The sequence below is a fragment of the Pezoporus wallicus genome, unplaced genomic scaffold (genome assembly GCF_028554395.1).
Source record: "Pezoporus wallicus isolate ANWC-B61680 ecotype Strahan unplaced genomic scaffold, APGP_CSIRO_Pwel_v1 scaffold_2146, whole genome shotgun sequence".
In the NCBI taxonomy this organism is placed as follows: Eukaryota; Metazoa; Chordata; class Aves; order Psittaciformes; family Psittacidae; genus Pezoporus; species Pezoporus wallicus.
Window position 1 is genome coordinate 1316919 of NW_026639769.1, and position 21525 is coordinate 1338443.

Here is a 21525-nt window from a genome sequence, read left to right on the forward strand (position 1 = left end):
TACCAATATCTTTTTGTGGGGACAGAGGGTTCAAGTTTCCCACAGAATAACCTTCTTCTGTCTGAAATATAAACAGCCATTGTATTTAACAAGTATGAAAGAAAAAAGATAAGCTCTAATATATATATAGCAAGTTAATTTGACTTCCATGAGAAAGACACAGTCCCAGTGAATGCTAGCAGCCTTCACAAAATCTGCATTTAAAGGTATATATCCAACCCTAAATTCTGAAGAGATAATTTTCATGATGTTTGCTTACATCTGCAGACACACTCCCTCCATTCTTCTGGAAATCATCAGATTGAGAACAGACCAATACCTGATCTGGCTTACTGCTGTTTTTAAACCAAAAAGATTCAAAATTATTTAATAATGTAACATTTTAGAAACCTTCTAAGCAACAACCTAATTAATGCCTAGTGAGTAGAACCTGATATTGCCAGAAAGAGTAGCAAAATAACCACTCATCCCTCTTGAGTTCTTAAACTAGATTTATAATAGATACTTAATTCCTTCAAAACTCCCACCTAACTTCAAAGAATCCCACATAACTCCTACAGGTTGGTAAATTCTTGGTTTCTGCCACTGAGCAGAAACATGGGTTCTTACATCACGAGCTGACTTAATACCTAACCTCATTCTTAAACAATTCACAAGCTGCTCATCAGTGTTTTCTCTCCTAAATAGAGCTCATGATAGAAGACATCAACAACACGTATCTTGCCAAATACAAAACAGTACTTTCATTCTTCCTTCCTCTAGCTTTTCTCTAGTAACCTCAAGACTGAGCACACCCACTGAAATAGGAGACACTTGGGTTCAAATGCTTTATTTGCATAATGAGGCTTGAATCTACACTGCCAGCAGTGCTACTTAACAACCATACTATGCACTGGCACATACCTATCCTGAATACCCAATAATCTTTTAGCTCAGGATGGTGAAAATTACTCTAGAGCACTGTAGTTAGGGAACCTGCAAAGAAAAAGACCTGGATTCCACTGCCTGTTCCAGCTCACTGTCTACTTATCTCCTCCATTTAAGTATAGCTAATCCATATTTGCTCTTCAGTACCCCTAATAAATTGTCCTTTCTTCTTTTTCTCAGTATCCTACATTTTGTGAAAAATAGGGGGAGAGGAGGGAATAAAATTGTAAATGCCTGATTCCACATTTCAGCAAGACAAAACCACACAGGATAGGCATGTTTGTTGTGATTTCTGCTAGGGTACCTAAAGTTTTGCGTTGCAACACTGAACCAGAAGCATTTTGTGAATCTAGTCACAAGTATATTTGCATAAGATCAAATCTTGCCCATATGGGAAAGATTTACATTTGATCAGAAGTCATCACAGGGGGATCCCCAGGAAAGTAGATAAGCATTTTCAAATTATATCAAATGTAAAAATTAAGCAAGCTAGTAAAAAAAATTTGCTATAAAGATAACCAGTATGAAAAACCTCATTCACTGTCAATGCTGTTTACTTAGCAGATTTTGCTTTGTGAAAATTTAATATTCTCAAGTACTCATTTTTACCTCATCAGATGAATTTTCTGCCCCAAACATAGAAGAATCAAACAAATTAAAACCAGGTGACTTCTGAGTAAAGTTCATGAGAGAAAAGAAGGCAGGAGATTTAGATGTTCCTTCTTCAGAACCTAAATTGTGAATGCTGTGAAGAGAGAAAGGAAGAAACTACAGTAATAGTTTTTAAAAGTAGCATAGATGGCTTTTTTAGTTTATTTTTTCTTTTTCTGTTTTGTCACGTTTTTAGATTCCTATAGCTTCCATTGATAATTGCTTTTGCAACACAAAATGGTTAATGAAACTCTTTAAAGCAAAGTGAGGTGGTGGTCTCACCAATTCCCTACCCTTTTAACAAAAAACCCCGTTTAAAGATAGAAATTGGTGTAACAAATACTACTGCAGGAAAAGACAATTTTAACAAAGGAGCTACAAAAAAAACTTGTGTCTCTGTATTTCTAAGCAGAGTCTCACTCTTTCAAAACAGCTTCAAGTGGAAATGGTAGTCAGTAGAAAAAGTAATAAATTACCTAGCATAACTCAGGGAAAGAAAAAAAAAAAAAGGAGTGTTTTCAGAAGAGCTTTCTAGAAAAGTCTTTCTAGAGAATCTTTCAAAGGCAGACATGCTTATACAATAAATATCACTTTGCTCAAAATCAAAATAAAAGCTGAACTCATACAAGTCAAATGAAGGTAGCTTAGAGAACTGGGTTTTCTTCCCCTTTGAGTCAGGTGTTCCGACAAACTCAGGTGTTTCAGGTGCTCTTAAAAAATGTTGTGAACTTTCTTCTGCTGTGCCAAGATTATCTTCATTTGACTTCAAATTTGTGTTTATGCCCTATTAAAAAGAAATATACAATAATGTTTACAACATATGAAATTTCCCAAAATATCATTAGTTCATTTACCTATAAATATATCCATTACGTATTTTAGGGTTAGTTATTTTTATTCTCAGGAAAAATAAAAGGATGTTAATAAAATGCTAACAGTTACATATTCATCATACTTTAAACTGTAACCTGAATTTATCTAATTTAAAATTGACTGCTTGTGAATGAAACTATATATGAAAATTTTCATTCAAAAAAATAAACTTGTGAACTGACTAAAAACACTAATTTTGAAGAAAAGAACTATTTAACTTTAAAGTATGTCTTAGCATATTGTGTAAAAGTCATACTGGAACTCTCTTAAGACTCCCTAGTGAAACAAAGGCTCACCACCATCAAAACATATTTCAGTTGACTGAGGTATTTCCTCTTCTTCAGAAAACGTTAAACGAAAATATGCACTTAGATTCTGTGGAGCAATTTCCCTCAGACTCAATATTGTTTTAAAGACACTCTTCTTCATTCAGCTGCCTGCAGCTGATGTTTTAGTTATTGCTGAACAGTGCTCACACAATGTCAAGGCCTTTTCTGCTTCTCATGCTGCTCCACCAGTGATTAGGCTGAGGGTGCTAAAGAAATTGGGAGGGGACACAACTGGGACAGCTGAGCCCAACTGACCAAAGGCGTATTGCACACCATATGATGTTGTGTTCAGCAATAAAAGCTACAGGGAAGAAGGAGGAAATGGGGGATGCTTGGAGTTATAGCATCTCTTTTCCCATTACATCTGATGAAGTCCTACATTCCTGAAAATGGCTAAATAGCCTCCTGTAGATGAGAGGTAGTGAATGAATTCCTTATTTTGTTTTGCTAGCATGCACAGCTTTTGCTATACTTATTAGACTCTATCTCAACAGAAAACTTTTTGCACTTTTACACTTCTGATTCTCTTCCCCGTCCCACTGTGGGGGGAGTGAGCAAGTGGCTGTGTGGTGCTTAACTGCTGGCACGTGTTAAACCACATCTTGATATCACCTACATGCGCAAGCTGTACAGACAACAGGCTTTAATTAATATGGTATGGTGAGCTTGATCTCACATTCAGGCACAGCTTGTAAAAGCAGTGCCAATGGAGCCATACAGGTTCTGTAGCCAGCACAGAGCCTTTTTAGTATAGTTTCATGAGAGAAATGAGTTTCAAATGCAAAAAAATTTTTTTTTTAAATCTTTCATCATCTCACACTGAGAAAAAAAATATGTTCACCAATTTATACAAAAATTACGATGTACATAGGATAGTCATCCTAAATAGTCTGTTGTTGAGGTAGCATAAAACTCCACAGAACACCTACATGATCAAGAGCAATGATTCCTATATTAGCAATCAGAAGGCACTAATTGGCTTCTCACCTGCTGGGTGCTTTATAATAAGTCACCTTGCCAATTTCTGAGACTTACCTCTTGCCAATAGGTTCAAATATGTCAAGATACTTTGACTGTTCTACATAAAATAATTACTTATGACATAAGAAATGCTTTGCTTACTTGAGGTCTAAAAGAATAATCCTTTGGTTCATCTTCTGCTTCTTCATTACATTTGGCCTCTTGGCTCGCTATACAAAAATCAGCACTGCTTGTAATAACAGCATTTTAAATGGATAAATAAAAATTATGTTTTAGGAAAGAATCCTTGAGAAAGGTTCTCTAACTTGGCATTGCTACTTGTAAAGAAGTGTTATGACTGTAGTTTTCAAAATAACCCACCTTACAGCTATGCTCTTAACAGTTACCTCTTGTTCTGCAACTTACACGCTATCATTAAAGCATGCTTAGCTGCTTCATATGGTTTGATATGTTCTTCAAACCTAGCTGTTGTTCCCTTAGAGTACTATGTTTGTCTAATCCAGCTATTGCCCTTTGTGAGTGTTAAAATCAGACAATGGAAACTAGGTGAAAACAATATAAAAAGCACATCCACATGACACTGATGAAGTGTATTCTAAAGAACTGGGCAAAACCAGGATAAGAAAAGAATGTTATCAGACTTTCTGCTCTAAGCTTGAGACTGTGCAACATTTCAGGCACTGTGGGTTAAGATCCTGTGTTTCAGGACATACAATTAAGACCCTATTACTAAAATACAAAAAAAAAGACTAATCTTTAACAGGCATCTGAATTGGCATTATAATCAGAAAAAAAAAAAATATTTAAAATGAAGCTCAGTGCCTTGTGATTTCAGAAACTATAGGTGTATTTGTAACTACCCTGGTTCCCTGCTTTGTTCCTGTAAGCATTCTGTACATATTTCTCAAATCTGATGCTTTAAGATTCCTACATTACTGAGTTTATTATATCCCTTTTCTTTGCATTTTCTCATGCCTTATGGACAGATTTTCAGACTGGATTTCATTTTACACAAGTAATTTGAGACTAGAGCGTGGATTTACAAGAGGTGCTGGAAAGTTCCTTTCATTAGGAATGGTCAATGAAGAATGAATCCCACATTACTGAGCAGTTAAGTCTCTATTTTTAGGGCACTGAGTATCTGCTATACTCCAAGTTTGAACTAAATAAGCAAGGTGGAAGAGGAACAGAAATGGTGGCCCACTTAATACCAGAATGAAAATTTGGCCCCTAGATTTTTCTCTTTTATAATCACGTGATCCAGCATACAGTAACAGCACAACCTATCAAAAAAATGATACTTTACCTATTACTGCATTTTCACTCTCAAACTGTTGATTGGAAGTCATCCGCTTTGGGGGAATTGCCAGTCTAAAACACAAAAATTAATGTTTGACTAAATATGAATTATTTCCATAAACTCAAGAATGAAAACTACTTTATTGAAGAAAAGTTACCTGAATTGCGTTTGGTTTTGTGAGCTCGCTATCGCTGGAACTTGGGCAATTTGTGGGTTATTAGTGCCTGCAGTGTCAGTAACCATCTAAAACATAGTAAAATATTCAAATGAGGCAGCATATGAAATTGTTGCTTCAACAACATCACTCTGATTTCTCTTTAAACTATGGAAATCCCTTCTTTTAACCACAGTTTCGAGGTCAGTCAATATAAAAACTTTTTGCCTATCTTTGCTTTACCTTCATTTTAACAGCATGATACCCAAACCCACTTCTCTGATTTTTATCAAGTCTCATTCACAGCACTGATAACTAGATGTGCATAATTAACTGTTCTGTCACACAAATAACATTACATAATTCACACACTTTATCCAGGTTTTGTACTACTGCAGTTAGTTTGCTCCTGCATGACAATAAAGAAAGGGCTGAAGCAAGGCCTGGCTCCACCTCTGAAGGCCAAAGTGAGTGTGCCCATCAGTGACTGTGTCTCCTGTGTGGATCAAAAAACTGCAAAAAACAAGGAAATACTCCTGCCTCATAGATTTTCATCAGATCAGAAGCCCTAACTCTTATGTGAGGCATGCATTTGTGCCTTGAGGACAGAGTGGCACTAGGAATCTACGCCTCAGCATAAGATAACACATTATTTCACAGGGAGCTGCTAGTTCTGGTTTATTTTAATTTGTAAAATGTATCAAATTTAATTCAATACAGGGTGGAGGACAAAAGGGCTGGTTATGAAGAATCTGTCTGCTACTCAACTCCTGTAATTTACAGCACACCTTTTCTGAAGCATTGTAACCCTCCTCCTTCTAATCTTTTTATTTTTCCTCAAACTCCATCTTCTTTTCCTTGCTGCCATCACCCTTTCTTGTAGTTCCCTTAACCTTGACTTACCGCTTCCCACTATTCTCTAAGTGCAACTCTAGTCCCCAGATTCCCATCCTCATCTCTGGATTACCCTGGCAACAGCCCTTCTATCATCCTCATCATGTCCAATTCCCTCAGCCAGTCACAAATCAGAATTGCTTGAAATTTCTTCTGTCTTGTTCCACTCAGTCTAGCCATTGTCCTTCATGTTGTTTTATCTTAAGATGGCTGCTTCTTCTACCACAGGCTCCACTTTAAACTATTTAATGATTTATTCACTTCATCTTTCAGTTACCCTGAAAATCTTAAGAAAATCACAACTGGTTCCGTTAATTTTTTACTTGATTATTTTTGTTGTTCATTAAAATTTGGTTTTAAATCAATCCAGTGAGATGTGCCTTAAAAAGAAAGGTTTTGATGTAGAAACTTCCCCAAGCTTCTGCACAGCAAACACAGTTGCAAATTATTTCTTTTATCTTCTATGGCCTTACCTTACCTGCGTACTCCTTTGTATTATAACAATCCTATGAATGTTCTTGCCCTTAGGTGGATATTATTAGTGGTTTTCATAACTATGCAAGTTGTTCCTCCAACTTGTTTGCAGATTGCTTTACTGTGTTTGTATATTTAAAATAGTAAGCTGCAATACACTGCACCTGTTCAAAAAAGTACTATAGGAACTATTTGTTTATGGGTGAGAGATGGAAAATGTAGTTGTAGAGTCCTCAAGTGTATAAAGTAATGCTGCTCATGGTTTCATTTCTCTTGGGCCAGACTTTTGTTTCTGCTTAAACCTCAGAACTGAGTTGTTAACTGTAGGCATTCCTGCATATAGCATCCTGCACATTTAATCCTTTATGAAATCTTCATCATAGAGTAGATGGCTGATGATTAATCATTAATAGAAGATTATGTTCCTCCTTTAGAATTCCAAAAATTTGCTACATACAACAAAGTGAATCTACAAAGGCTATTTAAACTTTAAAAACTATCATACAAAATTAATTGGATAGAGGGGTCACCTCAAGGTTGACATGAGAATGCTTACTATGACTACCAGTTGCACTTTGTAAGAACATACGTATTTTCAGACTGAAAAGACACAAAAGAAATACTTTTATTACAAAACCAGGTAATAGCAGATTGCCAAGATTATCATCGTGGTTGCAGTGTTAATAAATTTAATGTAAGATATAACAGCGCTATAACAGATTACATAATCTGTTATTACCAGTGGGAAAGCAGCATACCTGTGATGAATTTTCTGCAAAACTGGAGGAACCGCTAGTAGCCACTGGAAGTTCCACAGGTTTTTCTTTTTCTTCTCTCCCTAAATTAACAACTATTACTTAATATTGTCAATAGGATTAAGTTTCCAAAGCATGAGATTGTTAAACTGAATTTGGGAACAAAGCTTACACATTTTCCTGTTAATAGAGAGCCAAAAGAAAATTATCACAAAATATGTGTCCTGCTACTGCTGAACCCAGAACAATACGAAAGTATCAATTTACTGCAAATAAGTCTTGGTTAATATTTACTGTATTTATGCAAACAATGCTAAAGGCATGTTTCAGATTTTTCTGACACTATGCATCAGGCATACCTGTAATGTTATTTTACTCTTTGCACAGGAAGAGAGGACTCAGACACAGGATTTTCAGAACAAAAAGGCTGGTAAATACCCAGCTTCCATTGAAAGTCTGGCTTCAGCTGTCACAGTAGGAGCCATTCATCAAGTATGTTATCATGGTTTCCATTCATTTATACAAAAATAATACCAAATCATTCATAGAAAAATCATTAAACACACTGCACCTCTTTGTGTTCGCTGCACTGGGAATCTAATGCTCTGTACAGACTGCACTAGTTTCCGAGGAATGCATGGGACATGTAATGGTTTATACAGTTGATGTTTCTCATTTTGCAAAGATGGATGTTCCCCGTCTTCAAATATCCTAAATTAATTAAAAAAAAATAAAAATGTTAATAGTTGCAAAAGAAATCATAAAATATAACTGTTTCAAATAAGTGGAGTTTTCAAGGGAGATGCATGCTGCCAGGGAGGTTATACTTCTTGCAGCTCCAACAGCTGATAAAAAGATGAAGTTTTCTTTAAATACTATCAGATAGAGAATATCACTGAAAGAAAAAGAAAAGTAGTAATAAACCAATCGTAAAAACACTGCTGACTTAGATTTTGTCACTATCAAAGAAAAGTATCAGTAGTTTGGGATTTTATGCTTTCATCAAGTACTTCTTTATTGTAGTTCTAAAATCACATTTTTGCATTTTAAACCAATTTTACTCTCTCTGAGATTGTCCGGAATACTCACATTGCACACAAAAAAAAAAAATGTAGCAAGTGTTTTCCCTTGTGGGGTAATTATCTGTGTGGGGTAAATAGCCTTTTGCAGTGTAGAAAAACAAAGGTTAGCAGAACGATGAGGGGTAAAGTGGCTATTTGGTACAGGAACATTTGCCATTTCTAAAACTAATGAGTTCTACTTTATTTTCTCTCTGGCATTCCTGCTTTTCGCCTCTATGCTTCTAGCTGCAACATCTGGTTTATAGCTGACTAAACAATGCTATTTAGAACAAATGAAGAATTGAGTCATGTCTTTTTGTTCTTATTGAGATTTTCCATAAATATAAATAAGATAAAACATATGATGCACTTTATAAGGTAGTGTGGAGCCAAATAAGCAACAGTACTATAAAAATACCAAAACTAGAAACACTGGTTAAGATATATGGACCTAAAAACATATTAAACTAATATACATGCACAACTGTAAGCGCATAAAACCATGAATACATCTCAGTCAAATAACTCTGAAAAGGACTATCTTCATCTGTAAAGTTATATATACACCTGAGACTGGACTGAGACCTAACAAACTATATAAACCATGTGCCACTAATACATCAATAAAACAAAACAAATAATAAAAGCGGGTTTTTTAAGTCTGTAGTTTCTTCAGTTACAGTAATCATAGACACTACCTACGTCAAGAATGAGTACTAGAGGAAAGTAAGATGTATACATGGCTGATGTATCTTTAATTCAGATGCAGAGAGCACAAAAACAGAGAAATGAAAACAGAGCTAAACACAGAACCCCACTAAAACAACTTTATTGTTTTCAAAACATCTTGTTTGGCCACTTTAACACAATCTTCATTCACTAGTGAATTGAAGAAGTCTGCTGCTGCAGAGTTAAGATTGCCATAAAACTAATTTTTTTGCTCAGCTCAGGATGCCAAATAGGGTTTATAAAAGTGCCCAAAGTCAGTTTCCATGTGCTTCTGCAGATTCTAGCAGGCAAGTCTCCCAGAAACAAAGCTTTCCTTTGCAATGCACATCTATTCAGAAGTATATATCAATGGCAGAGTTACAAACAGGACTTAGAAGCTTTTAAGACATGTAATTTTTAAGTAACAAAACCTTCCAAAAAAGCCTGCAGTCAAACTTTATGCATATCCAGTATACCTGCTCCCTTTCTTCCCCAAAAACACTATCAAGAAAACCCCATATGCAACTTCTCTGACACTGAAAGAAAAATCAAACTGCATACTGAAGCTCAAAATAGTCCAAATTGCAGTAACAAGACAGATAATTCGTCTTCTTTTGTTACTTCATTGTTAGTAGATATCTGAGTAGATAAGAAATCTTTATCTTGGAACCTACTGCAAAATAGATAACATCTTTTTTTACTAAAGTGCAACAAAAAAAAAACATATATTCCTAAATCAAAATAAAATCCCATTTTCTTAACAGCAGTTTCTTCTTCACAGCATAACGAAGCCCAAAGATTTACATCTTCATATTCACTATAGGAATCAAGTGTATTTAATTATACATCTGAAGAATCACAGTGGTTCCTGTGGTATTTACCAGGACTCCCTACTGAAGCCATGTTCAGTATTCTCATCAGGCACATGGCAGCAAGTCCTCTGGGAAGCAAGACTTATTTTAATAACTAGCTGCCATAACTAGTAACTAATAATCGCCTATGAGGCTGTGGTCAGCACAGGGTTCACTCTTCACATAAGTTTACATGTAGAGGTCAAGAAAGATCTTTGTAAGTATTTTTCCAAGATTATATTACAAAGTTTTTTCTTTGATCAGCAAAAGCTAATCACTTGCAATGCAAAGATCCTGAAAGAAGTGCAACAATCTGACATGGAATATCCTTACAAGTTTTAGCAAAAGTCTCTCACTTGGAATACAAGGTATTTTAGGTATTCAGAGGTGGAATTAACACATAATCATACGGGGGGGGGAAGCATGGAAGAAAAAAGCCTAACAAAATTACAGAATAATGGCATTAAAGGTCTCTCAAACATTTTACAAAAGCAGAGAAAATAAGCACAATATATGCCAAAGCACACTTCATTATGTCAGCCTTTCTATGTAATAAATACAATCTCTAATTGAGAAGTCAGGACCCATGCTTCATAAAAGTTGACTCCTACATGTTGATTGATGAGAACTCTCTATTTGGAGATTTTAATAATGATACTTAACTGGTGAATTATGAAAGCCCACTAATCAGAGGAAACAACTGGCATGAGAAGAGGAATCTGCGTTTTGTAGTCAGCCCAATCAATGACTAGCTGGACAGCAATGATTCAAACTAAAACGTTACAAGCCTTTTAAAAGATCAGTTACCACTGCCATCCTCAGGTCCAAAGGAGAACATCTATACCAGCAGTTATTAATTAACTTGCAAGTTGGTTTCTTGTCTTGCAGCCTTCTAAAGCATTTCATGGGTATTCATTTGTACATTGTTCTGCTCAGTGCTTTCATTGCTCTGCTTTGTTCTTTCCCTTGATACTGCTGGTTTCTCTTCACACTGGTCTGCATCAGTTCATGGAGATTCACAGTACAACTCTTTTTTCCTTCTTTTGTGGCAAAAGATGAAGATATCTCTTTTTTCTTCAGAAAGCTCTCTTTGCTCAGAAATAACCTTGTGTTTACTGCAGAACAGCCCACAAGAGACTACTGCCTTTGGTACCCATATTCTGCTGTTATAATTTTATACATTGCCTTGAGTCTGCAAATGTTTTCATTCATATGACGCATTATCTTATCATTTTCTGTTTGTGTTTTTTTTTCAGTGTTTATAATCACAGATTTATAGTACACCTATTTTTAACACAGCTACTTAATCAGACACTTCTGTGCTTTCTAGTGAAAATGCTTTTTTAGAATACACTAATGGCAAATAGTAATTTTAATGACAATTTTAATGTAATTTTCTACAAGCCTTGACATTGTGGATATATTTGGCATAAATAAGCTTTAAAATTTACTCTAGGAAAAAACATATTAATTAATAATCAGGTTATGTTCTAATACCATATGCTATATCACATAAATGCATACATGGAGGTTAAAAGGCAATGTGAGTGAGAATAGTGTAAAATGTTTACAACATCTTATATCCATGATTCAAGCCATGGAATTATTGCTTCAGTAAGAGCACCAGAAAGATCTACTTGCATGCAATCAAGACACAACTTCAGGGGAAGGTATAAGCATATGAAGGCTCCATGACATGGAATTAAATGTACAATGCTAGGTCTAGCAATGCACCCTATGAATTCCTTTGCATGAGGTGCCTGACTGTTTCTTATGCCTCCATGTGCAGAACACGGATCTCTGCCTTTTATAATGGGTCTTTAATTGGTATTTTGTTTTCAGAAGACTAAACATAAGTGAGTTTCTTTGAAAATTCGGAGTGATTCCCATCTCTTCTTTCACCTAGTCTTTAAACTAAGCAGATTTCTTGCTTCCCTGTATTTCTGAGGTCTTGCCCATGACAAAAAGCATACATAAGAATATTGATGGCTTGGCTTCGCAAGCAAAGATTTGGGAAGGGCTTTAACCACGCTTACTACAAGCACCATGACCAAGGGCATGTGGGATATGCAAATCTGGTTGGGAAAAAAAGGGTGCTTATGCAATCAGGAAGTGTCCAACCAGGACTGTCATCTCTTGAGCGATCTCAAAATACCCATGCGCTGGTCTGCCTGCATGCAAGGTTGGGTCTGCAGCTTCCCATGCACCTTGTCACCTACTGTTTCGACCCTCACCTGTCCATACAGACAAGTGAGAGTAAGCCCTTCCAGCCTGCGCAGTGGATTTTTTAGGTGAGGCATAAGAACAAGCGTAAAGGTTTAAAAAAAAAATAAACAAAAAAAACACAAAGAAAAAAAAAATCATAGGTCTATAGAAAGATATTACAGGCCTAAAATGCCTCTGTGGAAAGGATCTTAGGAATTATTAAAATTACACATTTCTTTGGCTATACACCACTAAATCTCTTTTTACAGCCCTAAAAAGTTTCTTTTTCAAACACACCAAAATGCAAAATCACTTGGACAAAGTCTTTTGGATATGTTTTCAGTTTAAAATGGATTTGGTCTAAAAGCATCATTTCTAACCATGATGTTTCAACATTCACAAGGACAATAGATAAACGCAAGATAGTTCTGATGGTGATTTTCAGTCATTGTAACAGACCTCAAATTAGAGTCCCAGCTGTAAATGACCACTGACTAATTTACTACACCATTAATCCTGTCTATGAAACTTTCACTCATGCTTGGTTTTTTAAACAAAAAAAACAAGTTATTTTACTTCTTGTAGTTCTTTTAAGAACTAAGAGTTACATTTCTTAAGACATATTTCAGAGCTGAAGATAAATGATATGTGCAAGCCTTTTTTCTCCAAATATGCTTTTATTAATGTGTTTTATCTCTGACTGCACAGTCACTGCAGTTGTATTCAAAACCTGTAAAACTATCCACATAGATCTATCAGCAGTAGCTTTGAGGAGCAAAGGCTTCTACAAAATACTTTTGGATGTTTCCAAATATGTTTAGCTTCCAAGACTTCAAATTCATCACCACCTTAACCCCAAAATACAGAAAACTTGTAAAATTACATAATCAAATCACATGACCAGGGTTAGAGAAGCTTGACAGTCATTATTTAGCAGCAATTTGTGTTGTGTGGCAGTCTTTGTGTAAATGCTGAGAAACAAGCATGAAAACAAGAGAAAGAAAAAATTGTAAATGTACCTTTCTTTAAGCTTCTCCAGACTTTTCTGATTTTTTCCTTCAAACATTTTGGAATTTTTTTGATCTTCTGTAGTCTTTACAAGTGTCTTAAAAGATAAAGAACAAATAAAAATAAAAATAATCTTGAAAAGTTACAGCTACATGCTTCAAATGTTTTCTAAACAGAAGTAGAGATTTTGCAGCCAAGATGGTCTGAAGAAATAAGCAGATTGAGGTTAAAGAGAGGCAGTATTTTTTGTTGGAACAGCTGGAACAAACACAGAAGTTTTTGAGCACAGACTCTATGTATCTATTCGGAACAAGCAGCTCCTTACATGGTCTCCTTAGTTATAAACCAATTAACCATACCCCTTCTTATTGTATGCACATACCACATTAGGAACTTTGGTCTGTAACTATGAGTGTCAAAAAGTATCACAAAATAGAAATAGAAAATAACATCTGTGCATGATCTGCTTCTATCACCACAAGGCTGGCTGAAATAGTCACAGCTGAGACAACACTAAACAAAGTCCTTTATCATCTAGTCCAGAAGGGTGAAAGCGTCCATATACAATACTGTAAAACTTACCAAACTCTTCACCAGATTGGCCTACTGGGCTACTCAGGCTTAGGAGAGACCTTTCACCTCCTAGTAGAGGAGTGGGTCAAAATGCTGTCCTGACAAAGTCTTTTTTTTTGGAACACCATCCCTCTTGGAATCAGTGCTTTTCCTAGTCAGTGGAACTGTAGTGATCTCTGTCTAAAATCAGTCAGTTTTACCTTGGGGTGTTTTTTACCCACACATTTATTTGAGGGAAAAGGGGAAGAAACTTACATGATCCTTACTGTAAAACATATTTAGTTGAACATATTCATATTAAAAAAAATTAAAAACCAGTAGGACCTGGGAAAGCTTGAGTTCTGGGGCTCACTAGGGATTGGCGCTGCTGTATTTTGAAGTGTATTCCCTGGCTCTTGAGCTAGCACGAAAGTCACCATGACACAGTGCCTTGACGAAAATTATGATGTAAACTGAGGTCAACAAAAAACAAGCTTGAAGAGCCATTACTTTCATGAACCCCTCTTGTTTAAGAAAACATGTGTTAAGAAAACCCTATAGAAACATAATAACTAAGACTGGAATCATCATGTTGGTATGTGTGCTTAAAAATACACTACTTCTTTATGTTTCAGAAAATATAACTGTGCAATATATAACTACATGTATAACATGGGCTTATCTAAAATAAAATTAAAATACAGTTACCTTTTTTAAAGAATTGATTTTCTTTTCTAATTCCTCAGCTTCTTTTTGTAGCTCAATGGATTCTTGTGTAGCAACTGCAGCAAGCTTTAACATTTCCTGTGTCTTTCGCCTCAAAGAAGCACTTCCATGTTACAGAATATAAATTGCTGCAATACTTTTTTAAGCAAACAATACTATCAGATCCTTGACCCCTTGATGCCTTAAGCATGAATGCTGGAGATGGAGAAAGCTCTGAAAAATCTACAAATCTAATGTTAATTAGACTTCTCCTCCTTAATGAAGCATTTTGACAGGTATATTGTTAAATGAAATCTTATTTTCTTCCCTCAAAATGATCTCATAAACTTACACTGAAGCGTACTATTACACCTTCCATTTTCTCACAGAGAAATGCTAATGCTGCCACTCTAAACATAAGTATATAATTACTTCCTAATATGAAACTGTGAAATGTAAATACAAACTTTTTTCCCTGTAAACTGTATATACACTACAAATCAAGGATACATCTGTAAAGCCCAGTCATTTACGGATTTAAAAGGAACAGGTTCTGCAGAAATAAAATTTCATTTCAGGTGATTAATATACTGACCTAATTTTCTTTACAGATACAAGATAAATGAATAGATCAGGAGAACTTAATATACATAATAGAAATAGCAGGATACAGAGAGTAATGCCACTAAAAACACCCTAAAAAAATAAAACCATAAAAAATAAATTTAAAATGTTGAGAGTTCTACAGTAATTTTAGTACTTGTTTACCCCAAGAAGCTCAATGGCAAACCTCTCCCCATTACATTCAGGGTTGGAGGAAGGAATATTAGTATGTATATTCTAAACTCTTGTTCAAAGTCTGTTTGTTACAGTTTTTTATATTTTTTTTCCTAAAAATGGCATAACAAAAGGAAAGTCTTTTTATTAACTGTGGAAAATTAATCAGAGGATTTCCATACAGCACTTTTAATATGCAGTGCACTACCAATAGGCTCTACAGTAAAAGAATTAATAATAGTAGTACCTAGAATATCCAAGCAAGTGTCTTCTTTCAATTCATATTTTGCAGACTGTTTCAATACTCTGTTTTGGATTTCTTCAAGTTCTTTCTTTTTTTGGTAATATTTCTGTGCAAGAGCAGTTTCCGCATATTTTTCCCGCTGTTGTTTTAACATCTCTTTATACTGGGTTATGTAATCCTCATACATTTTTCTATAAGAATACATGTCATTTAATTATTTTTTTATATGAAGATATTATTTGTAAGAAAAAAAATAGTAATGGCATCAGCTCAACTAGGCTTGCTCCTGTTCTGGAAAAAAAGTTGTATTATATTTAATATACCACTATTTGGCTCTATTTTTCCTCTCCCAGCTTTTTTCCAAGGAAGACTGTACTGTATGTAACAAAGTATACACTCATGATGTAAAAAACAGTCAAACCTCATTGTTCTGAAAGGAATGTAGACCATACCATATCCAAAGGCAGCCTAGCAGACGAAAATGTTTTTTCCTTCTGTAATTATCATGAAACCCACTGCAAGTAAAGTTCTGTTTGTGTATATTGGCACAATTCCACTGGTTCTGGTGGAGCTACATCAGACTTACAGTAAAAGAGAATTTGGCCTAGCACTCATATTTAGAGAAGTCTGAAGCATCACTGAACTAAGAGCTGCCTCCAAGGAGATGCTGAGTGTGTGACCAGGGAAGCCTTAAACACACACATTAGTCACACTAGAACAATAAGACAACTCATGGTTAAGGTTAGGAAAACACTTCAATGTACAACTGGCAAAAAGGCAGAATACTCAGCTTCTTGTAGGACTGCCCTCTAAATTACTGTTACACTAACATAATTTCACTGACATCATGTGAGTACATAGCTACAAATTATAGAAGTAGGTAGCAAAAAATGTCCACATTCAATTGTAAAAGCTTCTACTCTTATAAAGGAAAAAAAAGTCATAGGAAAAAATAGTAAGATCTTAATTTTCAAATAAAACTATACTCCAGGCACCAGTTGCTGTTAAACTGACTGAGTTCAATACACTTCCTTAGGGGAAAGAAGCTGTAGATCAACACTGTGAAACCAAGGAACTGACACTCCCCAAACTTCATGCAGAAAATTACCTTGATCTGTTTGGTTTTCTATACAGATGGTCTTGGGAATCTGAGTTTATTGATTTACTGAATATTTGTGTACAGTGTACAAAATTTCCCAGGTATGAAAGATGGAAACATTCATTTCTACTTAATTTAGTAGATTCTATAAAGAATAACTAAGGAACAAATAAATCTGCTGATATACAATTAAGAATATGTTACAAATAATATTTTAAAATAAAAGTAAGTAAAATGATTTGTTCTAGCAGGTACACTTCAAGCTTCTGAAAACAATCCTCAGACTTGACAGTATTTTCCACATATTGGTATTTATGGCCATACATAGTACAGTACAGTAGAGTACAGTACAGTATAGCATAGCATAGCAGTCTTGAGAAGTTGTCACTATTTTTAATATTTTTCCTAGCTAATTCACATCCTCCAGTTCTCAGAGTTAAATGAAGTCTATTCAGAATTCAGCCTTGTTCACATTAAATTAATTAGAAATAGTCTTAGTCTAATGACAATTGGAAAAGGGAAGCACCCACAAAACCCCGTAACATTATGTGGACAGCGATTCATTCCTCTTTCCTTTCTCATATCACTTATTTTCAGGATGAATTTCCAGTCCATATGAGCATTCTTATGTGTTCTTGAAACAAATAATAATGAGGGAAAAAAAAGCGCTTAATTAAATACAAGCTGATCTGCTCATCTTTTTAAAACATCTTCCCATCTAAAGCAGTATGTCCTGAGAACCTCAAATGCCAGGCTAAAAAGCATATTCAGTGCATAAAGTTCTAAATGTACTTATTTTTCTTCCTAATTTAAATATTATTCAGAATTTGTAGACTGCACATCTTGCTGATTTGAATATATTATTGACCACTTCAGTACAGAGCAACTATGTTTGACAGACCACTTCTGCAAACTATGTGAATTAAATTTACTCTATGATTTATAGTCATGATGTCTTATAATTAAGCTCAGGAAAACACTTTCATGATGGAGTTGAAATGAATAATCTAAAGAAGCAATTTAAAAGTAATGCTTCTTTGGCTTGTCAGCTCAAATTAGTGAAAGCCAAAATGGCTTATTCCTATACTCATAGAAAGCCAATTTAGCCTTCTTTTTTACCAAATACAGAGCTCTGAACAGGAAGATGACAGATAAATTAGTTAATTAAAGGCTATCAGGCACGCTATTTCTGCTGTATTGGACAACTGACAAAAATAACACTTCTAAAAGAACCAAAGCCAACTTTTTAAATGACCTAGAGTTACACCTCTTTCTTGGTATTTAGATATCTAAGTGGATCTGCCATGATTTTTTCACCATAGGGCTAGCCAACCTCTTCCCCTTCAGAAGTATATCAGTGAAGGTGAGCAATCTCCGTACAATGAAGATGAATTTTACCTGAGTGCTAAATAGAACTTCAGTGGGTTAACTTGGCACAACACATTTTGAATACTGCAGGGAAAATCTTTAGGGATTGCTCTTTAATCCATTGAATGTAGGCAGCTACACTGCACAAATAATCAGTTCATTCAAATGCAGAATGTAATTAATGCAGATGAAACACCTGAAATGCCACTTACTGAACAAGATTGAATTTACAATTAATACTGACTAGACTCTCCCCCACTACTGGTCTTTAAATGGTTTTAGACCTGGTGGCTTTCCCAAGCTACTCACCTAGTTTTTAGAACCTATTACTGAATTTGCATGCTTTGTAGTTATTTTGAAGAATATACACCAAAATACAAATACACAAGTGAAGTATATTCTAATAATTACATGCAATTCATACTCACAGAGAAAATCATAAAATTATCTGGATGCTTCTAATTGTTAGCTTACTTAGTCTATATATGATTTAAAGGCTTAGGTTTAATTAAATGATGCTTCTGAAAAAAACATACACCCTGTGTATTTTCAAAAAAGTCTTCCCAAACCTGAATATCTGAAACTACTGAAATCACAGTATACATGAAGATAAGTCATAATAAAGGCCAAAACAAATCATTCATAGATAAAATTTATGTATGCTCTTGTAAATATGCTCCATTTCATATTTCTGGCAAAGCTGAAACATTCCTTGTCTTATTTCTTTGGCTTTTCTTGAGATTGTGGGCAACAGAACAACATTTTGAAAAAATATAATACACATTTGGGAAGCAATCGAATTTGAAGAACCCATACTTTGAACCCATAACTTTATCCTATTCCATTGGTAACTCCGATATATCATATGACCTTATAATAATGTAAACCAAAAATTTCTTTAATTACTTAGTTATTTCAATTATTCTGAAAAGTTTACAACAACTGTTTGATGCAGACTGCACTATCTTCACTGATCAGTTTGGACTGGTTAGTAAGTATTATGGATAGAAACCTCATCTCACGTGATCAGAGATACCTCTCATTTTCTGTCGCTTCTTGTAAAGCTTCAAGTTCATTTTTCAAATATTCTTCATGCTGGCTAAGAATTGCATAGGTGGGCTTCCAGCTGTGAAAAAAAGTAAGAAAGCAAGCATGTAAGTGGTTCTTCCTAATAAAAAGCCATTCAGAAATGAAGACACCAAGTTACTTCATCTAGCTTACTAGAATAAACAATTTACTTAATGTTTTGAAAGTCAAACATAAATAGGTTTAGTTAGACAGTTTTTACATTCACACATTTATTTTCTTCAGATTTTCAAGCTGAAAATTCAAGAATATATACATACAGAATGAACAAAGATTATAAAGTACTTTTTAAGGAACAAATAGAGTGAGCTTCACAAATTTCTGGAACCTAATGATAATACGCAGCTAGGCATCTAAATCCACACATTAGGTACTCAGAACAGCACCATCAGTAAATCCTTTAGATGTGTTGATCTTGGAGATGCACACAGCTTCGTTCTCATCGATACCACCAGCACCTATCTCATACCTAAATGCAAACAGCAGTCACAAACTCAGAATTTTCTCCATTTGCTAGTCCTACTCAGAAACCAGCCAGAAAGAGATGCTGTCAGTACAATAGCTCAGACACTGGGAGCACTGGTGTGTCATTTTGGAGTCACAGGTGCACATACCACCTCTTACTGACTAGATCTGAACTCAAATTCTGCCCCTACAGGAAAACACTCCAGGTGATAGTTAATGATAAATTAATGTCAGATGAGAACTGAACTTCAGTTGCTGCCAGGTAACATTCTTTTCCACCTCCAAGTCACCATCTACATATATTTTCATATTTGATGCAGTTGGCACCTGGCTATACAGTATGTCTACACTGTTAAATGCACCCATTCCAGAAACCTGCCTCCAGACAAAATGTGCTGAGTGGCTTTTACCCAGCTCGTAATTAGATTCTTCTAGAGCAAACTGATGGGTCCACATTCTGTAATGCTTAGCCTGGATCTCCTCTTATGTGGCTCCCCTACAGCCCTGAAACACAATAAATCCATTTTTTGTTCTTCCTCTGGCTTCAGTAGCCTTCTATAATATAAGAGCTATAACGCAGCCCACCGAAGTGCTTTTCCTACAGCAGGATGCTGTAGACTGCACTGGAAGCATGGCAACTTCAGGGAATACATGAAGGATTTAGGATTAGTAAACAGTACATTCTTGACATCCAGGTAGCAAATATGCCTCTTCCTTGGATGTGGGAATGCTAGAAAAAACAGGCAGATAAATTCCTGATTCAAATGAAATTCAGATGTGCCCTTTAGGGAAAGCATATAATGGGTCTTTTAAAAGAAAGAATCCTTCCTGAAAAAAAGATGGTATAAGAAGCATGAGTCACCCAAGCCTGGATGTCTCCTACACTCCCATCTGAGGTAACAGCTATCAGAAACGACATTTTCACAGAAAGCTGTAACTGAACAAATGGCCAAGATGTTGCTCAGTTAAAGATGGTAAGAAACAAATTCAGAAACCTCTTAATTTGTGTGCATGAAGTTTCTAAACAGAAAGTAATACCTTAATAAGACTTAACAGACGCAAAGCTGTTGTGAGATGATGAGGGAAAGAACAGAAAAATGACTGAAGTCTATTGATCTAAATACGTTTAGGTGTTACTGACAAACACTCTGCTTGTTCAGAGAGGAAAACCTCTGTAATGACAACTTGTCAACAGGCAAATTCCGAGATGCTGGGAACTGAGATTCAGATGATGGCCCAATCATCAGAGCAGTCTGGGCTTGGGTAGGACAGATATCCAATTTCTCATGAGAAAAAAAAAATAAATTACATGCTCCCTCCAAGAGAGACTTCATAGAAAAAAAAAAAATAACACATCCTCTCTCCAGTCAGGGCTTAAAGTGATCCATAAATTCAACTTCTGTATGGAGTACAAGCTACTCTAAGGCAACACACACACCTACAATGAAGTTTGTCTGACTGGCACTATCTGTCCTAGGAAAACTACAGACAAAACCCAACTTTAGTTACACATACATAGATATTATCAAAGCTAAACACTGAAGAAGTAGAAGAAGGAAAAATCCATCACGACTGAAGAGACTAAGTGAATAAGGGACAGCAGATAAAGTTACTTTTAAAGAGTTTCCTTGACAAGGAGAAGGTCAGAAATGGCAACAGAGAACAAGGCTGCAACTGAACAAACCAAGTAATTCATTACTGGACAGGTGAGAGCATTTGGACAATCACTTGAAAGGTGGAATAAAACAGAGGCTAACTTAATGCAATTTCCATAAATGAAAAAAAAGGACAAAGCCCTGGCAATTGATTTGTTGAACTGAAGTCAAATAACTTCAAAGTTCAAGTGGTGGGATAACACAACATATAATCAACATTTGTAACAACAGTAAAGTTTGTCAACAAAAAAAGCTGAATAAGATATCACAGCATCCATTCAGGAAATTTAGCACTATTGGCACAAATTGCTTGACACCACTGTTAATTAAAAATGTTATTACAAAACGTTATTTCACCGTATCTACTGCAAATTCAGGAGAAAGCTGGATTTTAAAAGGCACA

The 21525-nt window shown here is 35.3% G+C and overlaps 1 protein-coding gene across 1 annotated transcript in view; it reads right to left on the reverse strand.

Annotated features, from left to right (window-relative positions):
- The window catches only part of CUNH14orf39 (chromosome unknown C14orf39 homolog), a 29976-nt gene that overhangs the window by 1861 nt on the left and 6590 nt on the right, over positions 1-21525 (reverse strand). Inside the window, exons 4-16 of the mRNA XM_057416120.1 lie at positions 18953-19042; positions 15453-15640; positions 14939-14981; positions 14432-14552; positions 13183-13268; positions 7910-8049; positions 7342-7421; positions 5219-5304; positions 5068-5132; positions 3903-3970; positions 2205-2362; positions 1537-1672; positions 4-61 (exon numbers count right to left, since the gene is read on the reverse strand). Of these exons, the coding sequence (XP_057272103.1) occupies positions 4-61; positions 1537-1672; positions 2205-2362; positions 3903-3970; positions 5068-5132; positions 5219-5304; positions 7342-7421; positions 7910-8049; positions 13183-13268; positions 14432-14552; positions 14939-14981; positions 15453-15640; positions 18953-19042 (1319 nt within the window). The remainder of the gene's footprint in view (positions 1-3; positions 62-1536; positions 1673-2204; positions 2363-3902; positions 3971-5067; positions 5133-5218; positions 5305-7341; positions 7422-7909; positions 8050-13182; positions 13269-14431; positions 14553-14938; positions 14982-15452; positions 15641-18952; positions 19043-21525) is intronic.